Here is a 24,525-nt window from a genome sequence, read left to right on the forward strand (position 1 = left end):
ATACATAGAAAAAGGTATTGGAAAACAAGGAAAAATCATGTCAGACAGTTCGAGGGTAAGGTCCCTCTACTCCATCTTAAAGTAAATAATGTATCTAGTCTCTTGGAACTATAGAGGCCTCAGACATCCTACGAAAATTAATATAGCAAAAGATCTTGTTAAATCTGAATGTCCAGACTTCTTTCTACTTCAGGAGATCAAGTCATCCGACCAAGAAATGAATTAGATAATCCAAAAAACAAATTATTATGAAGGAACAGCTATAAAAGCAATAGGTGCTTCTAGCGGTATTTGTACATTGTGGAAACAGTCCTCTTGGGAACTTATATGTCAGCACAAAGAGCAGCATTAAATAAACACTGAATTCAGAAATGAGATCTTCGGATATCAAATTATTATCTTCAACATCTACGCTCCCACTCATTTCAGAGACAAGGACCATTGTTGGCAATCCTTAGCTGATTGCTTAAACATTGAAACCAATAAAAAATTATAATTGGAGGAGATCTAAATCTAATATTGAATGCACGTAAATGAAAAACGAGGTGGTAGCTTTCAGGCAAACCCTTTCATAGATAAGCTCGAAACCATTATAGAAGCTCACAGTCTAATGGACATAGCGCCTAAAAATGGTAAATTCACTTGGAGCAACAAAAGACTAGGTCCAGGCAACATCAAAGAGAGACTGGACAGGTTTTTAATCCAAGATAGTGTCATTTCATATTAAATCCCATCAGCAGCATCGGACCATAAGCCCATTGCCACTAAATTCGCGGAAGGCGAAAATCTGGGCTCTACCCTTTCAATACAATCCCCTTTGGGCCAACTTCAAAGAAATCAGAGTGTTGGTCTCCTCAGCATGGATTCAAAGCATCAATGGCTCCCCAAGCTTCATTTTGGGAATCAAAGTTAAAGAATGTCAAAAAAAATCTAAAGGATTGGGCTTGATTGCACTATATAGAACCACACGAAAAGAAACTCGAGTTGCAAATGGAGTTAGAATATGTCAAAAAAAAGCATGACGGAGAAGTGACAGAGAGAAACAGTTGAAAAAAAAATACATTGGGAAATATACAAAAATAACAGAAATAAGGAAGAGACTTGGAGGTTAAAGCCCAAAAAATTATGGATACAGGCTGGTGATAACAACATAGCCTTTTTCAACAATACCACCAAAATGAGAATGGTCAAAAACCAGTGTTGCAAAAATCGCGATAATATCGAAAAATCACAATTTTTTGAGTTTGGAGATATTATCGCCCGACTTTTACATTAATTTTTTTAGGCAAAAAATCATGATAACTTGAAAAAATCTTGAAAAAAAATTCCAAGATTTATTTTTTTATTTTTTTTTATTTTTTTTCCGATTTTTTAATGAGGAGGAGGTGACACAACCTACCCAGGCTACCCCTGTCACTAGTAGAGGACGCGGTCTACCTCCTATATCTCCTAGTTCTTCACTTCTAGAGCACAGCAGAGTCCACTGCCAACTCCACTGGCATCTACATCTAGAGGGAAAGGGAAAGCTATTGCATTTTCTCGCAAGAGGGGCAAAGGAAATCAGTAGTATTAGACTTTAGTTATTTGGTTCATTTCATTGTATATGACATTATGATTCATGATATGAGATACATTATTATATTTTTTGTTGATATTGTGAGGCTGAGTTGGGACTCAGGAGTCAGGACTTACTATTCAAGACATGATTCATTTTTATGTGTGATGTAGCACTAGAAATGATATTACACATCTTATATATTAGTTCTTTTATTATATTTATGTGTCAATGTATTTATTTTATGTTGTAGATAGTTTAGATATTAAAAAATGTCAGGCCAGGCAGTAACTCCAATAGGCAGTAAAACTGATTCATCTTATTCCATCAGGCATGTTATTGTTATATACAAAAGGATGTGACAGTTCAGTTCATCTTCTGATGACTGTCCACATTCCTGATTAATTATTTACATGAATTCACCCAATCCTGAGGATTAGGTGTCAACATTCCCCCCTTAATATGAAGGGATGTTGGTGAGTCCAAGCATCATTCTGAATCTTTCAAGCTTTTCCCTTCCAAGAGCTTTGGTGAAGATGTCTGCAATTTGCTCATTTGTGGAACAATGACGGAGATGGATTGTTTTGGCCTCAACATGATGTCGGATCAGATGATATTTAGTATTAATGTGCTTTGTTCGATCATGGAATTTTGGGTTCTTAGCCAACTTTATTGCAGAGGTGTTGTCAATCATGAGTGTAGTTGATTGTACTTGTTTTATCTGCAAATCTTCAAGAATTTTCCTGAGCCACACAATTTCTTTTGTTGCTTCAGCTACTGCCACATATTCTGCTTCTGTTGTGGAATCTGCTGGAACTGATTGTTTGCGTGATCTCCAGGAGACAACTCCTGATCCAAGACTCATAGCATATCCTGAAGTAGATACCCCAGTTTCTTTGTCTCCATCGAAGTCTGAATCAGAGTATCCGATCAAACTGAAGTCATCCACCTGTGTGTACTTGATTCCAAAGTCTTGAGTTCCCTTCAAGTACTTTAGAACTCTTTTTGCAGCAGACCAATGTCCCTCACAAGGTTTTTGCATAAACCTGGAGAGGATTCCAACAGCAAATGAAATGTCTGGTCTGGTGGTAGTTAGGTAGTTGAGACTTCCTACAAGTTGTCTATACTTTGTTGCATCCTCAAATTCCTTTCCTTCACTAGATGTGAGCTTCAAGTTTTGTTCCATTGGAGTAGTAAGAGGATTGCATTCTGTCATGCCAAACCTGTTCAACAAATCTCCAATGTATTTCTTTTGAGAAAGAAATATGGACTTTGGATGTTGGGTTACTTCAATGCCAAGATAGTAATGAACATAACCCAAATCAGTCATTTCAAAACTTTTTCCCAATTCTTTCTTTATGGATGCAATGTAGCTTTCATTGTTCCCTGTCATTAAAAGATCATCTACATATACCACAAGATATACAATTGTTTTGCCAACTTTCTTGACAAATAAAGTTGCATCATCAAGATCAAAATGATTGAAATTGAGTTTCAGAAGATGCTCAGTTAGTTTTTCATACCAGGCTCGCGGTGCTTGTTTGAGGCCATACAAGGACTTCACAAGTTTGCATACTTTATGTTCATGTCCTTTCACAACAAATCCTTCAGGCTGGGACATAAAAACATTCTCTTTTAGATCTCCATTCAAGAAGGAAGTTTTTACATCCATTTGATGGACTTTCCAACCGTTCTGAGCTGCTAGTGCAAAGAGTGTCCGGATGGTGACCCATTTTGTTGTGGGGGCAAAAGTTTCCTCATAATCGACCCCTTCCTTCTGTGCAAAACCTTTTGCCACAAGCCTAGCTTTGTGCTTGTCAAGTGAGCCATCAGCTTTGTACTTGTTCTTGTAGACCCACTTGCAGCCAATTGGTTTGGTTCCAGATGGAGGGTCAACCAGCTTCCAAGTGCCATTCTTTATGAGGGCATCATGCTCCTTTTGCATCACTTCTTTCCATTCATCATGAGAAGCAGCTTCTTTGAAGGAAGTTGGTTCAAAATCTGTAGACAAGTTCAATTCACAATCATAAGAAACATCCATATCAACAGGTGAATTAGAGTCGTCTACATCACCTCCATTTTGTCAGTTTGAATTTCTCGTTCCTGTTTTTCCAATTTCATCAAGATGAACACTTTCAAGTGTCTTTGTCAGCCTCTTTGGGGGACCTTTCTGAGATGGTCCAGACTGCTCTGTTGATTGAGTTGGGACTGAATCAAGATTGAGTCTCCCAATTCTATCAATTACATCACTTAAAGCATCATCCGTTGTTGGAGTTTCATTCGGGGGAGAGTGTTCTTCAGAAGAAGATTCCACATGTTGATCTAGAATGGGAATCCCCCCTTCATGATGTGGAATATGATTATCAAGTTCTTGAAATGATTTTGTTTTTGCGAATCTATCCAAGCGATCAAGTTGCCGCTCAACAACATTGTCAGATTTGGATGATCAAGAAAAATTACATCTCTCGATACAACAAACTTTTTATTTACTTCATCATAGAGGTGGTATGCTTTGGAGGTGTTTGAATACCCTAGGAAGATACACTTACGACTTCTAGCACCAAGTTTGTTTCTATGTACCTTTGGTATCAAAGCATAACAGGTGGAACCAAAGACCCTGAGATGTTTTACCGAAGGAACATGTCCATACCACAATTCATAAGGAGTCTTGTTTCTTATAGCATTAGATGGACATCTATTCTTTATATATGCAGCACATAGAACAGCATCAGCCCAAAACATTATCTTTACATTTTTGAAGAAAAGCATGGATCATACCATATTCAAGATTGTTCTATTCATTCTTTCAGCTACACCATTCTGTTGGGGATTATAAGGCACGGTTGTTTGATATTTGATCCCATGTTGGCGAAGATAGTTTTCAAATTCATTTGATGTATATTCTTTTCCATTATCAGTGAGAATAGACCCAATATGAGATTGTGCATCATTTTCAATCCATTTATGAAAATTCTTGAATGTTTGAAAAGCATCAGATTTGTTCTTCAATAAATAAACCCAACACATTCTGGTGTAATCATCAATAAATGTCATGATATATTTATTTCCATTTGCAGAAGGAACAGGCATTGGACCACATAAATCTAAATGAATGAGTTCAAGCTTCCTATGTGCTCTTGAATGTGAATCATGAAAAGACTGTTTGCTATGCTTTCCTAGAATGCAAGCATCACATTGCTTATGTTTTCTAGGAATTGTAGGCAAACCAGCAACAGCATTTTTCTTCAATAAGCGGAGACTGTCATAGTTTAAATGTCCAAATCTAGCATGCCATAATAAACTTGATGGAAGTGTACCTTCTTCATGATGAGAAATGTTGTGCATGAGCAGAGGTTCCTTGCAGTTTGAGAAGCCTTTCTTCTTCTATTCCCCTCATGACAAGTGAGTGGTCAAATGCTTTTCTTACCTCAAGCTTGCCATCAAACATATGAATGGAGTGACCTTGCTGGCGGATGTGGACCAAGGACAGCAAGTTTCTCTTAAGCTGTGGGAGAAATAGAACATGATCCAGAAGAAAGTCTGGAAGACCAGGCAGTTTAAGCCTGATTGTGCCAAGCCCTGATGGCTTGATTTTTGACTAATCTACAAAGTATACTGCTCCATCAACATTGTCAGTGAAATCTTCAAAAAAATCTTTTCTATGAGTCATGTGACAGGTTGCTCCTGAATCAAGCAACCAATCATTTTTCGAAGAAGCAAGTGAAGCATTAAACAAATCTTCATTTGCTCCAACGTGACATTGTGCCTCAATATAGTGAGCGGATTCAGGTGCTTTACCTTTGTCTGTATCATCAGTTTTACCTTTCTGTTGGTTTCTTTTCTGCTCAATTTTGTCCCATGATAGCTTGCATGTAGAGGCATCATGTGATCCATTTCTTTTGCAACGAATGCAGTGCAGATCTGCCTTTTCTCCTTGAGAATATCTACCCCCCCTGCCTCTGAAATATCTTCCTCTTCCTCTTCGTCCACCTCTTCCTCTTGTAGAATCTTGAGCAGGATGCTTTTCTTTATGAGCAAGGCACACAGTCTCTTCAGAAGATTCAGGAGCTGTCTTCTTTCCAAAAGCTTTCTCTCTTTCAGCAAACTTGTTCACAAGAGAGTCAAAGGTTATATCTTTGAGATTTCCATTTGCTTGCAAAGACTCAAGATAGTTGGAGTAAGTAGGATAGAGTGCCTTGAGAAAAGCAATAAGAGGGATATCCAGCTCAACCTTAGTGGAATTGATATCATGCATTATAGACTTTACTTCAGATGCAAGAGCAAGAGGATCATTATTTTTCAGTTCAAGAGTGAAGAGTTTAATCATGAGTTGAACAACTTCAAGTGCAAAATGTGAGTCATAGAGTTCTTTCAGCGTTTGTAAGGCTTCAAAGGCAGTTGAATATGATGAAATATGGCGACTCACCTCTTCATTTACAGATGCTGCGATTAATGCATAGGCTTTGTTGTTCTTGTTTTCCCAAATGACGAGCTCTTTGTCTGAGGTAGGCTGTACTGGGTCTTTGTCTCCTTCTCCGACACACACTCCTTTCCACAACTCATTGAAGATGAGGGTGTGTTTTATCATTCGGGACCATTCAGGATAGTTCTCCTTGCCAGTGAGAACTATTCCTACCATGGAGATGATTGAATGCATTCTGTAAGAAAAGAAATTACTTCTGCTGATAGAAAACAATATATATGTTATACCTTCCACTTCTCAAGCATATAACATATTGCCATAAAAAAACTTAATAAAATTTCATGCCTCTCTCACCCCACCAATGTTTTTACATGAAACAGCAGCATTTGAAAATGTATTTGACACCATTCACCATACAACAATTTCACACCTCTGTCATTCAATATATTGACCAGACTTTAAAAGAAAGAAGTATGGCAACATATTATTCAATCCAAAGAGAATATTTCGACCAATTTTAAAAAGGGAGTATCGCAACTTAGTCCTCCAGTGCACCGAAAATACCAATTCTGCTGTGCACCGAAAATACTAATAGAGACAGATATGAAAATACACCGGGCACCGTGGACACCATTAATTGAACATCCACCGTTCAGCGCATCGCCTTAATACCATATAACAGTCAGCCTTTAAATACAGCAGACAAATGATCCTTATTCCGCAGACATGTATAAAACTCTAGCTTATAGATAGCAGATAGAGTTCTGTCACCGTTATGATCAACTATATATAACTAATCTAACAGAGGTTCCTTGACTGACAGAGAAAAATGAGTTTAGGATTGCTGTTTGTCTATCAAAGTAAGCAGCAATTCTTCGTAGTCTCCAGAGGTATCCACCGCTATTGCATGCTCTAACTATATGAACAGGGTTCAAAGGATTTCGATGGCAGCGTAAATACAATCACACAATAAATATTTCTTTTATAAATGTTGACATTCAGATGATAGTAGATACACCTACTTCTGGTGAGTGATGAATACATAAATGTCTATTGAGAAGCCCTTTCCAATTCGCACCTGATGCCACTAATAATATTGCAGGCTGCCATTTCCAACAGCTTGTCACTTCTCATAAGGGCCCGCAGTGGACACGGCTCTCCTGGCCGGCGAACAACGTAATCGGCAGCCCCGCCGTTCCCAAAATGAGGACTGCTGCTCAGCTTTGAAGACAGCACCAGAAAGCTATGGCCATTCCGATACTCATACTGGAATAGAAACCAAAGCTACGTGCTCACGAAGGGCTGGAGTCGGTTCTTGAAGGAGATGAAACTGAACACGGGTGACATTGTGTCTTTTCACAGAACAATCTGCCAAGGTCCAAATCCACAGCGTCTCTTCATCAGTTGCAGGCATAAGCCTTGCAGTGCGGCTCAGCTTCCAGTACTAAAATCACCAGCAATCAGATAGACTCTATCTGCGTTCAATCGAAAAAGAATGCACATTCTCAACAGCAAACAGAGATTAGGAAAATTGTTCCATCGATTTCTGAAGGAAGCTTCTTTCTGCCTCCAACGCCTACTGACAAATCCTCCAACGCCTCTGGCAACGTCCAGAAGGTATTACCAGATGTTGGGATATTTCAGAAGGTGAGCAGCGCAGTGTATTATAGGTGAATATGAATAAAAATGTCAGTATGGCAGTATGGCAGCACTATTCACAAAAAATTTAACGTACAGCGCTTCTGTCTGGACAGAATGGACAGATGCGTTATGAGGCAGCGCTGAAAAGGAATATGGCAGAGGGAGGTTATTTCAGGACAGAGGCAGAGCAGCGCTGGAAGGTAATTCAGGACTGTATCATGTCAGTACAGGATAGAGGAGTTATAGGAGCATAATAGCTAAAACAAGGAGCTGGCTCTGATACCATGTCAGGCCAGGCAGTAACTCCAATAGGCAGTAAAACTGATTCATCTTATTCCATCAGGCATGTTATTGTTATATACAAAAGGATGTGACAGTTCAGTTCATCTTCTGATGACTGTCCACATTCCTGATTAATTATTTACATGAATTCACCCAATCGTGAGGATTAGGTGTCAACAAAAAAAATTGGAAAAAAATTAATATTTTTGTATTTTACAATTTTTTCCCGATTTTTTCCAATTTTTTCCCGATTTTTTCACTTGCCGATAATATCCCAATAACGATAACTGCAACATTGTCAAAAACCATGTTGAGACAATCAAAGGAGATGGAGATGTTCAAATAAAGGGGCAGGAATAAATAAAAAGGGAAGCATTTCAGCACTTTAAAAGTTTGCTTTCAGCAGATCGAGGGAATCCAAATTATGGAGATTTCATAAGGCATATCCCTAAATTAATTTCAGAGGAGACAGACGCAGTTCTCATCAAACAAGTGGAAGAAGAGAAACCTCAGTCCGCCATTTGGAATATACAACCAAATAAAGCTCTGGGGTCTGATGGCTTCCCCATTGCATTTTATCGATCATTCTAGTCGCTCGTTAAAAAGGACCTTCTAAAGATGATTTGATGGGTCTTCAGAGAAAAGAAAATAGGTGGCAATACCAAATCCACCTATCTGGATCTTTAGACCAATATCTCTATGCAATTCTTCCTACAAAATTATCTTCAAGGTTTTAGCAAATAGGCTCAAGCCTTTCCTTCCCAAATTGATTTCTAAAAATCAAGAAGGCTTTGTCCCAAACAAGAAAATTGTCGATAACATCATCCTTGTCCAAGAAGCTATTCATTCCAACTTGCCTAAAAATGAACGAGGCTTCATCTTGAAACTCGATATGGCTAATGCCTTTGACCGAATCAACCTCTCCTTTCTAACTGTTGTCCTTCAAAAGTTTGGCTTTGCCTCAGATTTCATTGATCTCATAAAAACTTGCATCCTAGGCCCCTAGATTTCCACCGTTATTAATGGAAGACCAGGAAGTTTTTTTCAAAGCTCAAGAGGTTTAAGACAAGGTTATCCACTGTCTCCTTTCCTCTACATCATCACAGCTGAATCTCTTAGCAGCAATTTAGAGTACAGCAGGCAGAATGGCACCATCACCAGTCTCTATTTCAGCAGGGGAGTCAAGAGCATAAACCATTCCCAATTTGCCGATGACACTTTATTCTTGGGGTGAACATCATGTATTGTAGCAAAAAGATTCAAAAACATTTTGGGCAGATTCTTGGAGGTCTTTGGCTTCCTCCTGAATAATTCAAAAAACAGCATATATTGATGGAATACTCTTGCAAGAACTCTACAGCACATTTCTCAAATTTTCGGAATTCCTTTCAAAACAAATTGGTGTCACTACAAACACTTGGGCCTGCCTATCTCAAAAGATGTTTTGAAGTCATAGATTTGGCATTTTTCATGGACAAAATGAAAAAGAAAAATCAAAATTGGGGTATCCTTTGGCTCAATCTAGCAGGCAGACTTACATTGATTCAATCTGTCTTATCAGCTCTTCCTCTTTATCAATTTGCTGTCATACAAGCACCTGCAGGAATACAAAAGCAAATAGAGCTAATTATAAGAAAAAATTTATGGCAAGGGGGTAAATCAGAGACCAAGAAATTTAGCCTGGTAAATTGGAAACAAGTCAGTGCCCTGTATGAGAATGGAGGCATTTCCATTCATCGCCTTTGGAGCAAAGATCATATGGAGATTCATAAAAGGTGAGCCCACTTGGTGGAAGCAGGTTCTGGAGGTGAAGTATCTGAATTCCTCTCAAAAGCATCTTCTCACAGAAAAAATGCCCATCAGACCTTGCACAAAAATCTGGAAATTACTCAAAAAAATCTCTGCCTCTAGTTAAAAAAAACACATCCAGAATTCTGAGTGGTGGACAGGACATAATTTTTTGGAGAGATAGCATCCTGGGTAAATCCACTCTCTGTAACCTTCAAGGCATTCACCCTCTCAAGACTTGGATGATAAATAAAGGAATCTATTATCTTGCTCAAATCTCAAATTGGAATTAACAAGACAACTCTTGGGAAGGTTGGTCCCCCCCAACCTTTCCACCTAATCTCAGCAATCAATGGAATTTGCACCTTTCTCACCTCAAGGGAGCATCACCAATTAACCATGGACAGCAAGATAAATTCAAATGGAACCCATCAGGCGGGGAATTCTCTGTAAAATCAGGTTATGTGAAGCTTCAAGAAAATTATGGCCATCAGGAATGGCCTCTCTGGAAATCAGTTTGGAAGACTAAGAGCCTTCCTAAAATTAAAATTTTATTTGGACTATGCTAAAAGGCTTAAGAAGATTATGGCCATCAGTGTTGATTTGTGGTAGCATCGGATGTGCTCTGGCCACGAAATTTGGTGGAGAGGTTGGGGCACATGAGATCTCCAATACCCAAAAAGGGTTTGGGTAGATTCTAAACAGTTCAGGACATATTAAAATAATTAATATTTTTAATGGAGTCCCTAAGTCTAAACTTAGGGAAATTAAAATATTAATGTGGATTAATATAAAATTGTGTTAGAATAGTCCAAAAGACATGGATCAAGCCAGATCTAATCTTAGCCGTTGATTAGAGACTTAATCTCGGCCGTTGATATTTCAACGAGAAAAGTATAAGAGGAGGCTTGAGGGTCACTTGGAGAACACACCAGATGATCAGTCATTCTATTCTCTAGAGCAGGGTTTGCTAAGAGAGATAGAATTAGTGATCGGAGTTGCAACTAAGGGGTAGTGAGTACAGAGAGACAGAGAGGTAGAGATAGTGTGAGGAGATCGGCGTAAGAGCCAGAGAGAGTGACGTAGTAGCAGCCAGGGCCACACAGAGGCAGCCAGGAGCAGCGCAGTGCTTCAGAGAGGCCAGTGTAGCTAACTCAGAGGGCCAGAAGGCTGACGCAGGCCCATTCAAGGTGACGCAGTGCTAGCGCTAGGCAGAGAGAGGCTGACGCAGTCCAGAAAGGCAGACGCTGGGGTTTCTGGGGCAAATTGGAACTGAGGAGCAGCCGGAGGGTTTATCCAAGGTTTCAGCCATCTCAGACTGAGAGGTACTACTACCAAGGGCATTCTCTGTTGGGTAAGCTGGATTTGGCACCCAGATTGTACTCAGAAATTTCTTAATAAGAAAACCCTCAGATAGCTGCACCGGTTTTCTCACATTGGGTTTTTCCGGGGACATTGGTCCAAAAATAACGGTGTCATTTTGTGTGCTTGTTTCTGTTTCCATCAGTTGATGATCTATAATATGTTGAGCATGCACTAGTGTTTATTTTCAGTATTTACATTGTAAATAACTTGTTAAGTAATGGAGCAAGTAGGTAGGAATAAATCAGTAAAGTGTATGGAGGGTTTCTAACTGGTAGACTTAGAAACTTCAATATGGTATCATAGGGTGGTTGCAGATCACAGGAGAACTGAGGACATCAGCCGAGCGGAGCAATAGCAGTAGAAAACAGTTGTCCCAAGTGACAGAAGTTGTTTCTAGCAGAGCAGCAACAAGGGAAGGGTGACGCAGTGCCTGTGTCATCAAGGGTGAGCCAAAAAGAGACAGCGCAGAGGCTAAGGGAGGCAAAGGAGACTCACGCAGAAACTAAGAGGGCTGACACAGTTGACTGAGGAGGTCGGGTTGCTGGTGTCGGGATTGCGCAAAGCCTAGGAGCTCTCACCTTCAGGTTGCTGGGGTTTAGGAGGCTGTGGGAAAATTGCAGAGTGGAGCGGGTAAGGCACTGTAGTCAGAACAGTACCTGACAGGGCAACGCCAAGAGGAGGGAGTTGCTACCGAGGGTTTCTAGCTGCGAAATCTGGATCAGTGGTGCGGTTGCAAAGACGATCAAAGTAGGGGGCATCTCGACATCGGCAAAAGGATTTCCAGGAGGGAAATCGAGACTCAGAGGGAGTCACATCGAGAACTTCTAGGAGGAAAGTAGAAGAGCATCATGGCACTACACGAAGTAAGAGACCAGGACAGACTGGACGGAGCATCAAAATTCGCAGTCTGGAAGGCCAGAATCTTATCAGTACTTGATAGAAATCGTGTCAAGCACTTCGTCTTGAAGACGATAGCTATCCCAGTCGACCCAGCTGAGAACAAGTACAAGGAGGCAATGGCGAGGGCCAAGAGCATCATCCTTGACAGGGTCAAGGACCATGTAGTACCACACGTTGCCAAGAAGGAAACGGCAAATGAGATGTGGAAGGCCCTAAAGAAATTGTACCAGCATACTTCTATGCAAAGAAGGATGTTACTAGAAAATCAGCTGAGCTCATATCAGAGAACCGATTGACACCTTCCTCGAAGGACTGAATGAGACCGAGATCAGTTGACTTCCATAGAAGCCACGCCGGATCAGGAATTGATAGTGAGGACAACCCTGAATACAGTCTCAGAAGACTAGGAGGTATTTGTCCAAAGCATACTGGGCAGAGGGACACTTCTACCTTGGGATGAGATGTGGGTGGCTCTTCGCCAAGACGAGATCAGACAGCAAACAAAGGCGGGAAGCAGCAGTAAGGGGTTCAGAGTCAAAAAGGAAGAGGAGGAATATGTTGCCCTAGCATCTGAGGTAAAGCCAGAAAAGCGGAAGAAGAAGGATCTCTCCAAGATCAAGTGCTTCCACTGTGGGGAGCTAGGTCATTATGCGACCCAGTGTCCAAGGAAGAAGAGTAAGGGAGAGTCTTCCGAGACTAAGGCAGCGCTAACAAGGGCAGAGAAGGAAGTGGAGACAGACAATGACTGTCACATGAGTGCACACGCACCACTTGAGAGGAAGTGGGGAGACATCAAGCTGTAGTCAGGCAGACTATAGGCAATGAGGGGTAGGATCCTCGAGGTACCCAGCCTCTTGGATTAGACCTTGCTACGGTAGCCCCGAAGAGGAGTAACAGGATTGGCTGATGTGGGTAGAGATGGATGCGGATGGAGTAGCAGAGAGAGCTACAGTGCAGGATTCCCAGGACAGCGCGTGGCTAGCAAGCTCCAACAGTGTGAGAGGCACAAGAGTGTTGCACTAGTGCAGGGAGTTGTTGCAACAACGCAGGGGTCAAAGAGGGAGCACTTGTCAGCGGCAGAGGGAGCTTCTACATCAGGAGGGTCTCTAGCCCAACAGAGAGGTTGGAATTGGGAGATCAGTTACTTACTTCTCAGTAACTGAGTTGCAGTGCAGTAGTGGGCAGCACGATGCAGCGTGATGAGAGGAATTGCAGTGCGGATGCAATGTTGGGAGAAAGGACCAGCAACAGCACGGATGCAGAGGGAGTTGCAGTACGGATGCAGCAGTGGCAGTGGCAGGGCCATGGGTAGCAGTACAGGATGCAGCAGTGCAGAGGATGATGGACAGCAAGCCTAACATCAGCACAGGGACCAATGTCGGATGATCAGAGTAATACTCAATGAGGAGTATTGATAGAGCACAGTCCTCGCTAAGAGGGAGTGCTGATTTGTGGTAGCATCGAATGTGCTCTAGCCACGAAATTTGGTGGAGAGGTTGGGGCACGTGAGATCTCCAATACCCAAAAAGGGTTTGGGTAGATTCTAAACAGTTCAAGAGATATTAAAATAATTAATATTTTCAATGGAGTCCCTAAGTCTAAACTTAGGGAAATTAAAATATTAATGTGGATTAATATAAAACTGTGTTAGAATAGTCCAAAAGACATGGATCAAGCTAGATCTAATCTTAGCCGTTGATTAGAGACTTAATCTCGGCCGTTGATATGTCAACAAGAAAAGTATAAGAGGAAGCTTGAGGGTCACTTGGAGAACACACCAGATGATCAGTCATTCTATTCTCTAGAGCGAGGTTTGCTAAGAGAGATAGAATCAATGATCGGAGTTGCAGTCGAGGGGCAATGAGTACAGAGAGACAGAGAGGTAGAGATAGTGTCGGGAGATCAGCATAGGAGCTAGAAAGAGTGATGCAGTAGCAGCCAGGGCTCACGCAGGGCCACACAGAGGCAGCCAGGAGCTGCGCAGTGCTTCAGAGAGGCCAGCTTAGCTGACGCAGGGCCTCCTGAGGCTGACGCAGGGCCAGCACTGGGCAGAGGGAGGCTGAAGCAGTCCAGAAAGGCAAACGCTGGGGTTTCTGGGGCAAATTGGAGTTGAGGAGCTCCCGGAGGGTTTATCCGGGGTTTCAGCTGGGAAATTTGTCTCAGACTGAGAGGTACTACTGCCAAGGGTATTCTCTATTGGGTAAGCCGAATTTGGCACCCAGATTGTACTCAGAAATTACTTAATAAGAAAACCCTTATATAGTTGCACCGGTTTTCCCGCATTGGGTTTTTCCGGGGACATTGGTCCAAAAATAATGGTGTCATTTTGTGTGCTTGTTTCTGTTTCCTTTAGTTGATGATTTGTAATATGTTGAACATGCACTAGTGTTTATTTTCAGTACTTACATTGTAAATAACTTGTTAAGTAACGAAACAAGTAAGTAGGAATAAATTAGTACAGTGTATGGAGGGTTTCTAACTAGTAGACTTAGAAACTTCAACAATCAAGAATGGCCTCTCTAGAAATTAGTTTGGAAGACTAAGAGCCTTCCTATAATTAATGATTTATTTGGACTATGCTAAAAGGAAAGATCCTAACTACAGATATCTTAAGAAAAAAGGCATCCATGGTCCCTCAAGGTGCCCCCAGTGTCAAAGAGAGGAAGAAACTATCCAACACATATTCATAAGCTGCAAATTCACTGAAGAATGTTGACTCTTGTTGGTATGCCCAATCAAAGTCACCATCAATTTTAATCTCACCCTCTCAGAATTTTATGCTAAATGGAAAATAATTTATCCCTACTCTTTAAAAAACAGGAATTTGATAAAGAGATTCTGGAGAAGTCTTCCGTCATTCTTATGTTGGCATATTTGGCTTGGCAGAAATAAGAAAATATTTCAAAATATAAAGTCGGAAGTCAGGAAAATTTTGGCCAAAACATGGGGTTTGGAATCTGAATTCTTCTTTGCAAAAGGAGCAAAGAATTTGGATGCTAGTCTCCTCCAACATGAAGAGAAAATTTGGCTCCATTTTGTTTTAGACAGATCTCCAAACTTGGTCAACCCTCCCAGAATTACTCCCTTCAAGTCCAATGATTGGAAAATTCGTTTGAATGAAAGGGATTTGTTGATATGGTTAAATTCCCTTAAGAGACCATGCTTCTTTTTTATGGAGCTTCAAAGTCTAATCCAAGTAACGCAGGTGTTGGAGGTTACATCATTGATCAAGAGAATGTAAACTCGATCTCCTTTGAGTGGGGCCATGGTATAGATACAAATAACAAAGCGGAAGTGTATGGGTTTCTATTAGGATCCCAAATCCTCAGCAGCAGATAATATATGAACCTAACCATCATCGGGGACTCTTCAATCCTAATTCAACAAATGATTAAGAATTTGAAGCCGAAAAAAGCAAATCTCGGTCAAATCATATCCAAAATCCAACACCATCTAAAAAATCTAGGAAATTTATCTTTCTATCATGTTCTTAGAGAGAACAATAAGATTGTTGATAAGCATGCAAATAATGCTTGTGTCAGACCCCAAGGAGAAGTTAGAATTAAAAATGATATTTACTCCAAAGTCATTCCCTAATCCCTCCCTCTCCTCCCCTTCTTCGCTTGCTTACCTTGTGATCGGAAAATATCTCCATCACCTCTCGTCCTTCCTTTCAAAGGCCGGTGTCAATCTTCCTTCGATTTCCTCATCAGTTAAATCACCTCTCTCATTGTTGATCTGCATCCCTCCTCAATTTCACTTCTCTGCCAATTGTGCTACTCAAAGCCTTCGAAATCATGACTCCAAAGACTCTTGGGCCTCCCATTTCACTCTCCTCCCCTTTATCTGACCTTCCTCTCCTCCTTTTCCTCGCATTGCCCTTCTTCTCTCATTATCCCGTTCTTGCTTCTCCCCTCCTGTTTACCTGTTGCGCCATCCCTTCCCTTGTCCTTGCTCCCATGTTCTTTCTACTCCCTTGCCTCCCTCAGTATGGATCCCATTGAGATGTTTCCCAAGTCCCAGTCATGCCCACATTGCAAATCTCACAAGGTGGTTCTAGAACATATTCGAACAATGCACAATCAATGGAGGGACAGATGCAAAATTGAAACGGGGTACCTGTTTCACCAGTGTAATGAACACTGAAAAACTATTGAGCAGCTCAACAACAGATGCGCACATATGGAAAATGCACTCAACGCTCTGTAAGAAATGGTATCTAAAAAATCAGGAGAAGCTCCAACACACTGGACTACGGCAGCAAGAACCAGAAGACCGAGGAGAAGCCAGTTAACAAAGAATAAGAGGAAAGTCAGCTCCATGAATCACCACGACATACTATGCACATCGACAGAGAGCAATCCTTATCTCGGCAATATACTCTCTCTCAACTTTAGCTATGCTCTGTAATTGTAATTTGCTTCTACAGCAGTTTGTAAGAATCTTTAAGCTAAATGCAGTAGGTAAACTAGGAATTTTTGAAGCAAATGTAATAGTTGGAAAAGAAGGATCAGGGACTTTTGTCTCCCCATCTTCCCTAATCATTTCAACCTTCATGTACTTTGGAGTTCTTCTCCTTATTTTTGAATGAACATAATATACCCGATCTTTTCAAAAAATATATATATATACCATACATACCTCAAGGTTATATACGTTTGTCGTAGTGGCCTGCAATTCCGGATGCCATGGTTTCTTCATAGTTTTTCCTCATGGTGTGCATATTGATTGTATTTATTTTCTTATCTTTTCTTGCTTCAGGAACAGTATACTATTTCACTTCTACTTGTTTATTAGTGATGCACAGATCTAGAGGATTGCCATATATCAATTAACTAGGAATTTATAGAAGTTTCCAAAATGTTGACAACAATGTTGCAAACATCAACATTGGGATAAAATCAGCAAGGGTTCGAAAAACCAAAAAAACGTAAAATCGGGAAAATATCGGTAAAAATCGACAAACATCTACAAAATTAAGATACCATCAAAATATCAGTGAAAATCGGCAAACATCACCTAGGCCAAAAAATTGTGATTTCGCAATAAAATCGGGATGTTATCGAGATCTTCGCAACATTGGTTGACAATGACTGTCAACAAAACTTATCTTTTACCGTCATCAACTGATGTAACGAGAACCTTCCTTCAAAGAGATGATTATCATAACATCATGACCCTACTTACTACCTCTGGACTACTAATTTCCACAATGTCAACATACAGTTGCTCTTCTGGATCCACTTTGAAAATGCACAAGTCTTACTGGACTAGCTGCTATAGGTGCAATAATACTTCTTATGCCCAAGAATTTTCTACAGAGTGTTGACTTATAAGGACTATCAACAATCCCAAAACTATCCTGCACTTATGTTGTCACTGTCACAAATATGTGACCTCACCTTCTTCCCTTTCAATGTTACCACAGATCGGCTCACTGTTTGCTCGAATTGTGTATATATATGTGCCCAAAAATCATCACTGTTATGCACAGACTCTTTGTATTCTTATGCAATTGTCCCAAACTGCAAGCAAGGTGATGAGCCTTCTCTTATATGTGCAGAAACACTTATGCTTCTCCTCTGGTTGTACAAGGGACTGTATGAGATGATAAGCCTAATGTGCCTTTGTTCTAGGTCTCCCTCATGCATAGAAACATAATAGGAGTCTTGGCTCCTCTTCCTTGGTGACTGAGGCTCGAATTGAGTCCTTTTGAAATGTGTTTATGCTCAAAACAAGAGGAGAACCAGGCTCCTTTTCTAGCCTTCACTTGCACGATAATTATGCTCGGACCTCATGCACAGGTATAGAGAAGACCTTTATATATCTTGTACAAATGTAGCGTATGAGTTTCGCTTAACAGTGAAACTATGCTTCAGAACTTTGGTACTTTTGTCTTATACTCAAAATATCCCTTCAACAAATTTGATCTTGGAACTAATATATGCACAGGTGTAGAAATGATCTCAGTGCCTCTTCCAATGAGGAATTTATGCACAGGACTATACCACAGAATTGCAAACCATTGATAGAGGACTTGACTCCATTCTAGGGCTATAAATATGTCACTTAATGCCACAAAAACATCAAATATTTGACAAGGAATTTTGGCTCTTTTATAGAGTTATTATGGTTGACAAATAGACAGACCTTAAATGCCTTGCAAAACTAGAATAGTCCTTCAAAACTCTAACGAATTTATTGATCTATACATACCAGAGATGCGAAAATGCTCAGATATTTTGGAGGTTTTGCAGACCTTGTGATGCCACTTTTGACCTTCACTCCTATACTAGTGAGTGCGGCCTCCTTAGGGTTGCTTGACAAGCCTTTCGTCCTTTACAAAAGTGCTCCTTATGCTCTCGCTCTGCTACAGTAGGTCTGCAGCCTTGATATAGTGATTAAGGGCTAATGGAGGTGCCAAAAGTCTTCAATCTGTTCGCCAGAAGGGTCGGACTTCAAAGGACTATTAAATTAGCCCTTAGATCCTTTTGCACAGGGCTTGAATTACCTCCAACTGATCTCGCTTTTGCACTGTGTAACGTGACTTTGTCTCTGTAATTAGGGCTAGAAAATGTGCCCAGAAATTTTCTCTAGTTGCCTCCACAAATTCGTTCTAGGATTATAGTCTTCCTTGAGAAGTGTTGAAGCCAAATTGATCTTCTTTCTGCCTACTGTACAAAGCCCTAGCTTTGATACCATTTTGAGAAATCTAGGATAGAAAGTTAGGGTTTTTATTTAATTTGATTTCTCTTTCATCCTTGACATTTTCTTGTGATTTATATTAGTACATTATCATCATTATTTAGTTTTGTTCATCGTCAAGACAAATGCCAAGAAGAAGATCACAATGCAAACACAAGAACACTAGATGTAGGCTAGCCAGGGCCAAAACCTCTCCTAGAGAGGAAAACCCACAAATATCTCTTCTTATAGAATTTGTTCAATGAAGACTTCCAAGACCATGACCCAAGACCAAAACCCCAAGTGATGAGCCAGCGAAATCCCAAAGAATATCTCTACACACAAGACTGAGGAAACCCTAGTTCCTCCTTCAAAACTCGCACAAGTGAATAGGCAGATACAAAATTTGCTTCCTTTCTTCTTCGCTGGCTTGCACAGAAATTCACTCCTCCTTCCCTTCTTCGTTGGATCAGATCTCCTCTAATTCTCTCACTGGATCAGAGATATATTACTTGATGAATGTGTGTACAAATGAGGAGAGTGAATTCCTTTATATAGGCTTTGCTTGAGGATGAATTGGGCCACCTTGGGCCGACTTGAAGAGGGTTGGCTGACTCATCACTTGGAGGCTTCTAGACAATACAATTTACATTTATTATTTTTCTTTCTTGTTACATGAGCCCTCCAAGGGCTAGTACATCATGACCTTGACATTTTGACTTGTCAACAAGACCCCTAGAGCACTCAATCGGTGCTTTGACCTAGGACCACAACATGATGGGCAAGAAACCCATTTCAATAATAATAATTTTTTTTTGACAAATAATATTTCTTTTCTCCTTTTTTTGACAAATACATCAATAATTACATCAAGTCATGACTCAAGTATAATTTATGAAGACCGACACTAGTTACATTTCAACATATTGGACTCCTTGAATGAATTTTTCAATGATGATATGGGCTCCCTGATAATATAGATGATATGTACTACTTATGTGGAGTCTTTGGTGATATGGATGAGGTCGACTTCTTAATGATGATCTGGTGATGATATGGTCAGCTTCTTAATGATGACATGGAATCTGTGACGATATGATGATGACATGGATTACTTAATGATGTGGACTCTTTGATGATGATAAAGTGGACAATATTCAATTATGGTTTGTTGTTGCCTGCTTCTGAGAGAAGCCATTTATTATCCGTTGGATTCGACTATGGAACTGATATTCGCTTCTGTGGTTGCCCATGATTGCTTCTATGAGAAGCCATTACTGAAGCCTATTATTGTCCATTGATAGCTACTAGTGCTAATGTTTGCTTCTAAGAGAAGCCCTGGCTTAATTTGGATGAACAGTCAAATGTTGTTGTTTGTTGAAATGATTGAGATCCACCATGGCTATATTTTTGATGTTGAACTGGTTGCTCATATCTATGTGAAGAAACTAGAATAACTGAGAATCCTCTAGAAGAGGGAGCATTGATTACATAGCATCCTAAATCTTCCTTAGGTTGCAGCTGTGAGACCAATGGATTGGTTAGGAAGATTGTTCCTCCCATAGACCATGTGCTATGAGACCTTGTGGCCTGAGAGATGTGTTGATTTGATGATTCCTCCTATAGGTTCTGTGTTGTGAGACCTTGTGGTCTGAGAGATGTATTGATTTGATGATTCCTCTTGTATGCCATGTGATGTGAGACCTTGTGGTCGGGGAGATGTATTGATTTGATGACTCCTCCTGTAGGTTGTGTTGTGAGACCATGTGGTCCGAGAAATGTATTGATTTGATGATTCCTCCTATGGGTTGTATGATGTGAGACCTTATGGTACGGGAGATGCACTAATTTTGTAATACCTCCCTTAGGCTATGTGTTGTGAGACCTTGTGGTCAGTGAAATGCATTAAGATGAGTTGGATGTTATGTATCTTTCCTTATGATGAAACTGATGATCTCTCCCTTAGGCTGTGGGCTGCGAGAACTATGATTGGTTGGGGAGATTGATCTTGACAAAGAGAGAGATTTGTATTTATGTTCTCTTCCTTAGGCCGTGGGTTGTGAGACCTATGATTGGTATGGAAAATTGATCTTAAGAGAGAGAATGAAAATTAGCTCCCTGGCTAAGAGGGAATGTTGGAAAATATGGTAGCCATGGTCGGTATTTTCATCTTAAAAAAGAAATGGATATTTGAATTTTTTAATTTGCCTCCAAATTTATTAGGTCGGTTGGGCCCCTAAGAGGCAGCCATTCAACCCCCACTTGAAGGCTATATAAAGGAGATCATTTCTCCTCATTTGGACACATCAATTTTTCCCCATGCATCTCTGATCCAACAAAAGTACAGGAGAGCCGAAACTTCAGGAGATTGAGATTCTATGGAGGGCCGAAATTTCAGGAGATCGAGATTCTATGGAGGGCCGAAATTTCAGGAACTTGGTTTTTGACATGGCACTTGATTATGATTTTGGTTACTGGTTTGGATATTATCTTGCTATCATTTTTTCTGATGTATTGATGAATTTGGAACTATCTCTCTCTCATAAGGAAAGACTTTTCTGGGTTTTCCCCTTGTGGATTTTGCCCTGCTGTGGGACTAATTTCTGCGTCTCTTGTCTTATGGTTTCATGGTCATATTTTACTACTCTTTTCATGCTTTTGATGGCAGAATGTATAGACTCTAAACTGCATACTGATATTGTTAAATGCTATATGAATGTTAATAATGATCTGTTGAAGTTGTTATTGTGCTATTCTGTTATGCCCTAGCCCCTAAGCAAAAATTCAACATGTTGAAGCGCAAATAAGATAATTATGCCCACAAAAAATAGCTCTTTTTGGAAAAGCATCCATTGCAGGATTCTCAACTAATAATCACAAAATCAGTGGTTTTGTCTTGCCAAAGACAACATGACTTAACCCCCCCCCCCCCATTTGACTAGATGAGTCCAAGATATCTGAGCTTAGTACAGTTAGGCAGATTTTCAGCCACAATAACTAATTACTAACATGGTTAAATTAGTATGGAAAAAGAGGGCAAACTTTACACAAGCTCCCTATTGATGCATGGCTACCCTACTGGTATTGATAACTATATCTTCATATCAGGTGTAAATAAAAGTTTAAAAAGTCAGCTACGCATTTATAAATGTCTTAGGTCTCTATTTAAGCAATTTTAAACAAAATGTACTAAAGTGCATGGACGTGTATGCCTTCAAGTGTGAAGTTTCACATTCTCAATCTTATAAGATCATGTAGTGACGGAAGAGGACATAATGAGAAGGGCCTTAAATCCTGGAATAAGGAAGAGCTAAAACCTTTAGCAAGGAAAACCATTTTGCTAGAAGTTAAAAAATGATAGCCTGCAGGTTGTGGCAATACGTATTGAAAGAATGTTTGGGATTGTTGTATTATTTTATAATGTTGCGTAATATAAAGTATTTGAAAAAAAAAATTTCTACACTATGGATAGTACAACAGTAAAGCTACTGTAACCTGCTGTTTCTCGATAACCCTCATGCTAGATAGACATCACAGTTTTGAAAGTGCATCTTATAGAATAATAACATATCAAGCAAGTATTGTTAGAAAAAAATAATATTTGCAGCACAAGTAAATTCTGCCATGTTCTATTGTAGCATATCCATTGAAACATTTAACTCTTATAAATAAAAGGCCTACCATCAAATCTTTTCCGAAGGAAGTCATTCCGGAGATTAAGAATACGAAATGCCGCATACAGATCACTTAAAAACTTGGACACTCTTTTTGGGCATTCATAATCCCCTATGGTTACCTGGTTCACCACATACCTGGGCTGCAGTATCATCAAAGAACATTTACCATTAAAATCTGATTCACCCATCACTTTAAGATGCATTCTAGATAAATCATATAATCATATATCCACAAAAATTAAACATGAAACTTTGGAAATCAATGTCTAGCAATTATCAAGTAACCCTAACAACCAAGAGAGCCAAAAGGATAAAATATGTAGAAAAAAACAAGTCTGTTATACTCTAAAGCAGAGGATTATAAACATTTTGCTTTTCAGCAAGTAATACTACAATATGCACTATAAAATTATTGGCAGCCACAACCAAAATATCTAATTAATTGATCATCATGGACCGAAAGAATATAAAACAATAAATGTCATTCAAAAACCTACAAAGACCTATAGTGAAAAAATAGCATCAATGCATAGAATGCAAACTTAAATCATGACATTTGTACTAAATTTTATCAGCATTTGTCTGGCCATAAATAACTATGGGACATGTTAAGCCCAAATTGTATTAATTGTTGAAAGCCCTAATCGACTGTAGAAATTTTTAAATCTGTGTAGCCCTCCCAGTTTCAAGGTTTTGCATAGTGTTTAATGCTCACAGCCCCAAACAAGTTAGCTGATATGTAAACTTTTAACACAAATTCTTTTGAAACATTCAGGACTACTCTACTTCTATGCTTTTCCAGCTGATAAGACAATGAAATATCCAAGCACACACAGTTTTACACACTAATTTTTGGTCAACTGTGACCCTGGAAAAACCCACAAGGGGGAAACTAGTTTAAGGAGGATTTATTATTTGCTTCTCAAGAAAATTATTACAGAGATAAATAACAACAAATTGTATTTATCTCTCCCTTGGGAAGAGTGCTACTGTCAGTCCACTTTCTCCTTGAGTTCTGAACCATAGACTGTGCTTCTCTTATCAGACCTTTGTTCAGCCTTCCAAACCTAGAAAATCAGACCTCTGACTGCTTTCCTGTCCCTGGAAATTTGGACTTTAAATCAGACTTTGACTGCCCAGGAACTCGGGCCAGTCAACCTTCATTTAATGAACAGATGTCCTACAAATCCACACTGGCAAACCTTAATCCTTTCATTGTTTTGTGTGCTGCCTGTTTCTCTTCTTTGTCCCAAATTTCATGCTGACTGCTACAGGAATGGCCTCAGGATTTGTGCAGACTGCTGTCTAGAAATGCGTGCAGCCTGTGCCTCTTCTTTACCATGAAAATCCTCCAGACGGACCTCAGTTTCAGACCTCAAAATATGGCTGAAGTATGCTGGCCTTCTCCTAGATTTTCACACCCCCTTCCTTGGGCTTGAACTCGGCCTCCTATGAACTCATGCCTGCTTTAGCAAGTGTGTTTTCAGCTGTAGAAACCCTTCTCCCTCAGCAATTCTCCTCCTCTTGCTTTTCTCTCCTTCTCTCTAAATGCACATGAAGAATGAGAATGCTTTTCTTCTTTTTCTCCCTTTTTAGCTCTTATTAGATAGGAAACCCTAACCCTTTTGATCAAGGGCTGAGATCTTCTCCCTTGGCAATTCTCCTCCTCTCCAAATGCACATGAAGAATGAGAATGCTTTTCTCGTTTTTCTCCCTTTTTAATTCTCATTAGATAGGAAACCCTAACCCTTTTGATCAAGGGCTGAGACTAGATCTTAGCCCATGAGATCAATGTTGGAGATCATTTCCCTCACTTGACCCCCTTTCTCATGTGGTCCCCATCATTTAATGAACTCTCTAGTCACTTTAATGTTTTGTACCTTGTACCTTTTTCTCCACATAAAGTTAACTTAAAAATAGAAAGTGACTTTAATATTAAAAGGCATTTTTGTACTTTTTCTCATAAAGTCACTTTAAGACATAAAGTAACTTTTCACCATGACTTTAATACTACCCATAAAGTCACATGCCAAAATGGTAATTAAAGTGTCTTTCTAGGCAAAAAGGCTAATGCACTAGGAAACACTTCCTTGGTACCCTAATTATTTTTAACATCGACAAGGTAAAATCTGAAGGGCAAATTCTAGGACGGTCACCACTGTCACCTCAGCTACCTATTGTTGCATTTTAGCCAATTCTACTATGGTTCA

At 39.8% G+C, this 24,525-nt stretch overlaps 1 protein-coding gene across 2 annotated transcripts in view; it reads right to left on the bottom strand.

Moving 5' to 3' along the window:
• LOC149186935 (uncharacterized) overlaps positions 1–24,525 on the bottom strand; it is a 238,773-nt gene that overhangs the window by 18,270 nt on the left and 195,978 nt on the right. For both annotated transcript variants that reach the window (XM_089411242.1, XM_089411241.1), the window contains exon 6: positions 22,320–22,455. In XM_089411242.1, coding sequence (XP_089267368.1) covers positions 22,320–22,455 — 136 coding nt within the window. The remainder of the gene's footprint in view (positions 1–22,319; positions 22,456–24,525) is intronic.

Source organism: Pinus tabuliformis, chromosome 3_1, assembly GCF_031772625.1.
Source record: "Pinus tabuliformis cultivar Carrire ecotype Pingquan chromosome 3_1, CPIR1, whole genome shotgun sequence".
Taxonomy (NCBI): Eukaryota; Viridiplantae; Streptophyta; class Pinopsida; order Pinales; family Pinaceae; genus Pinus; species Pinus tabuliformis.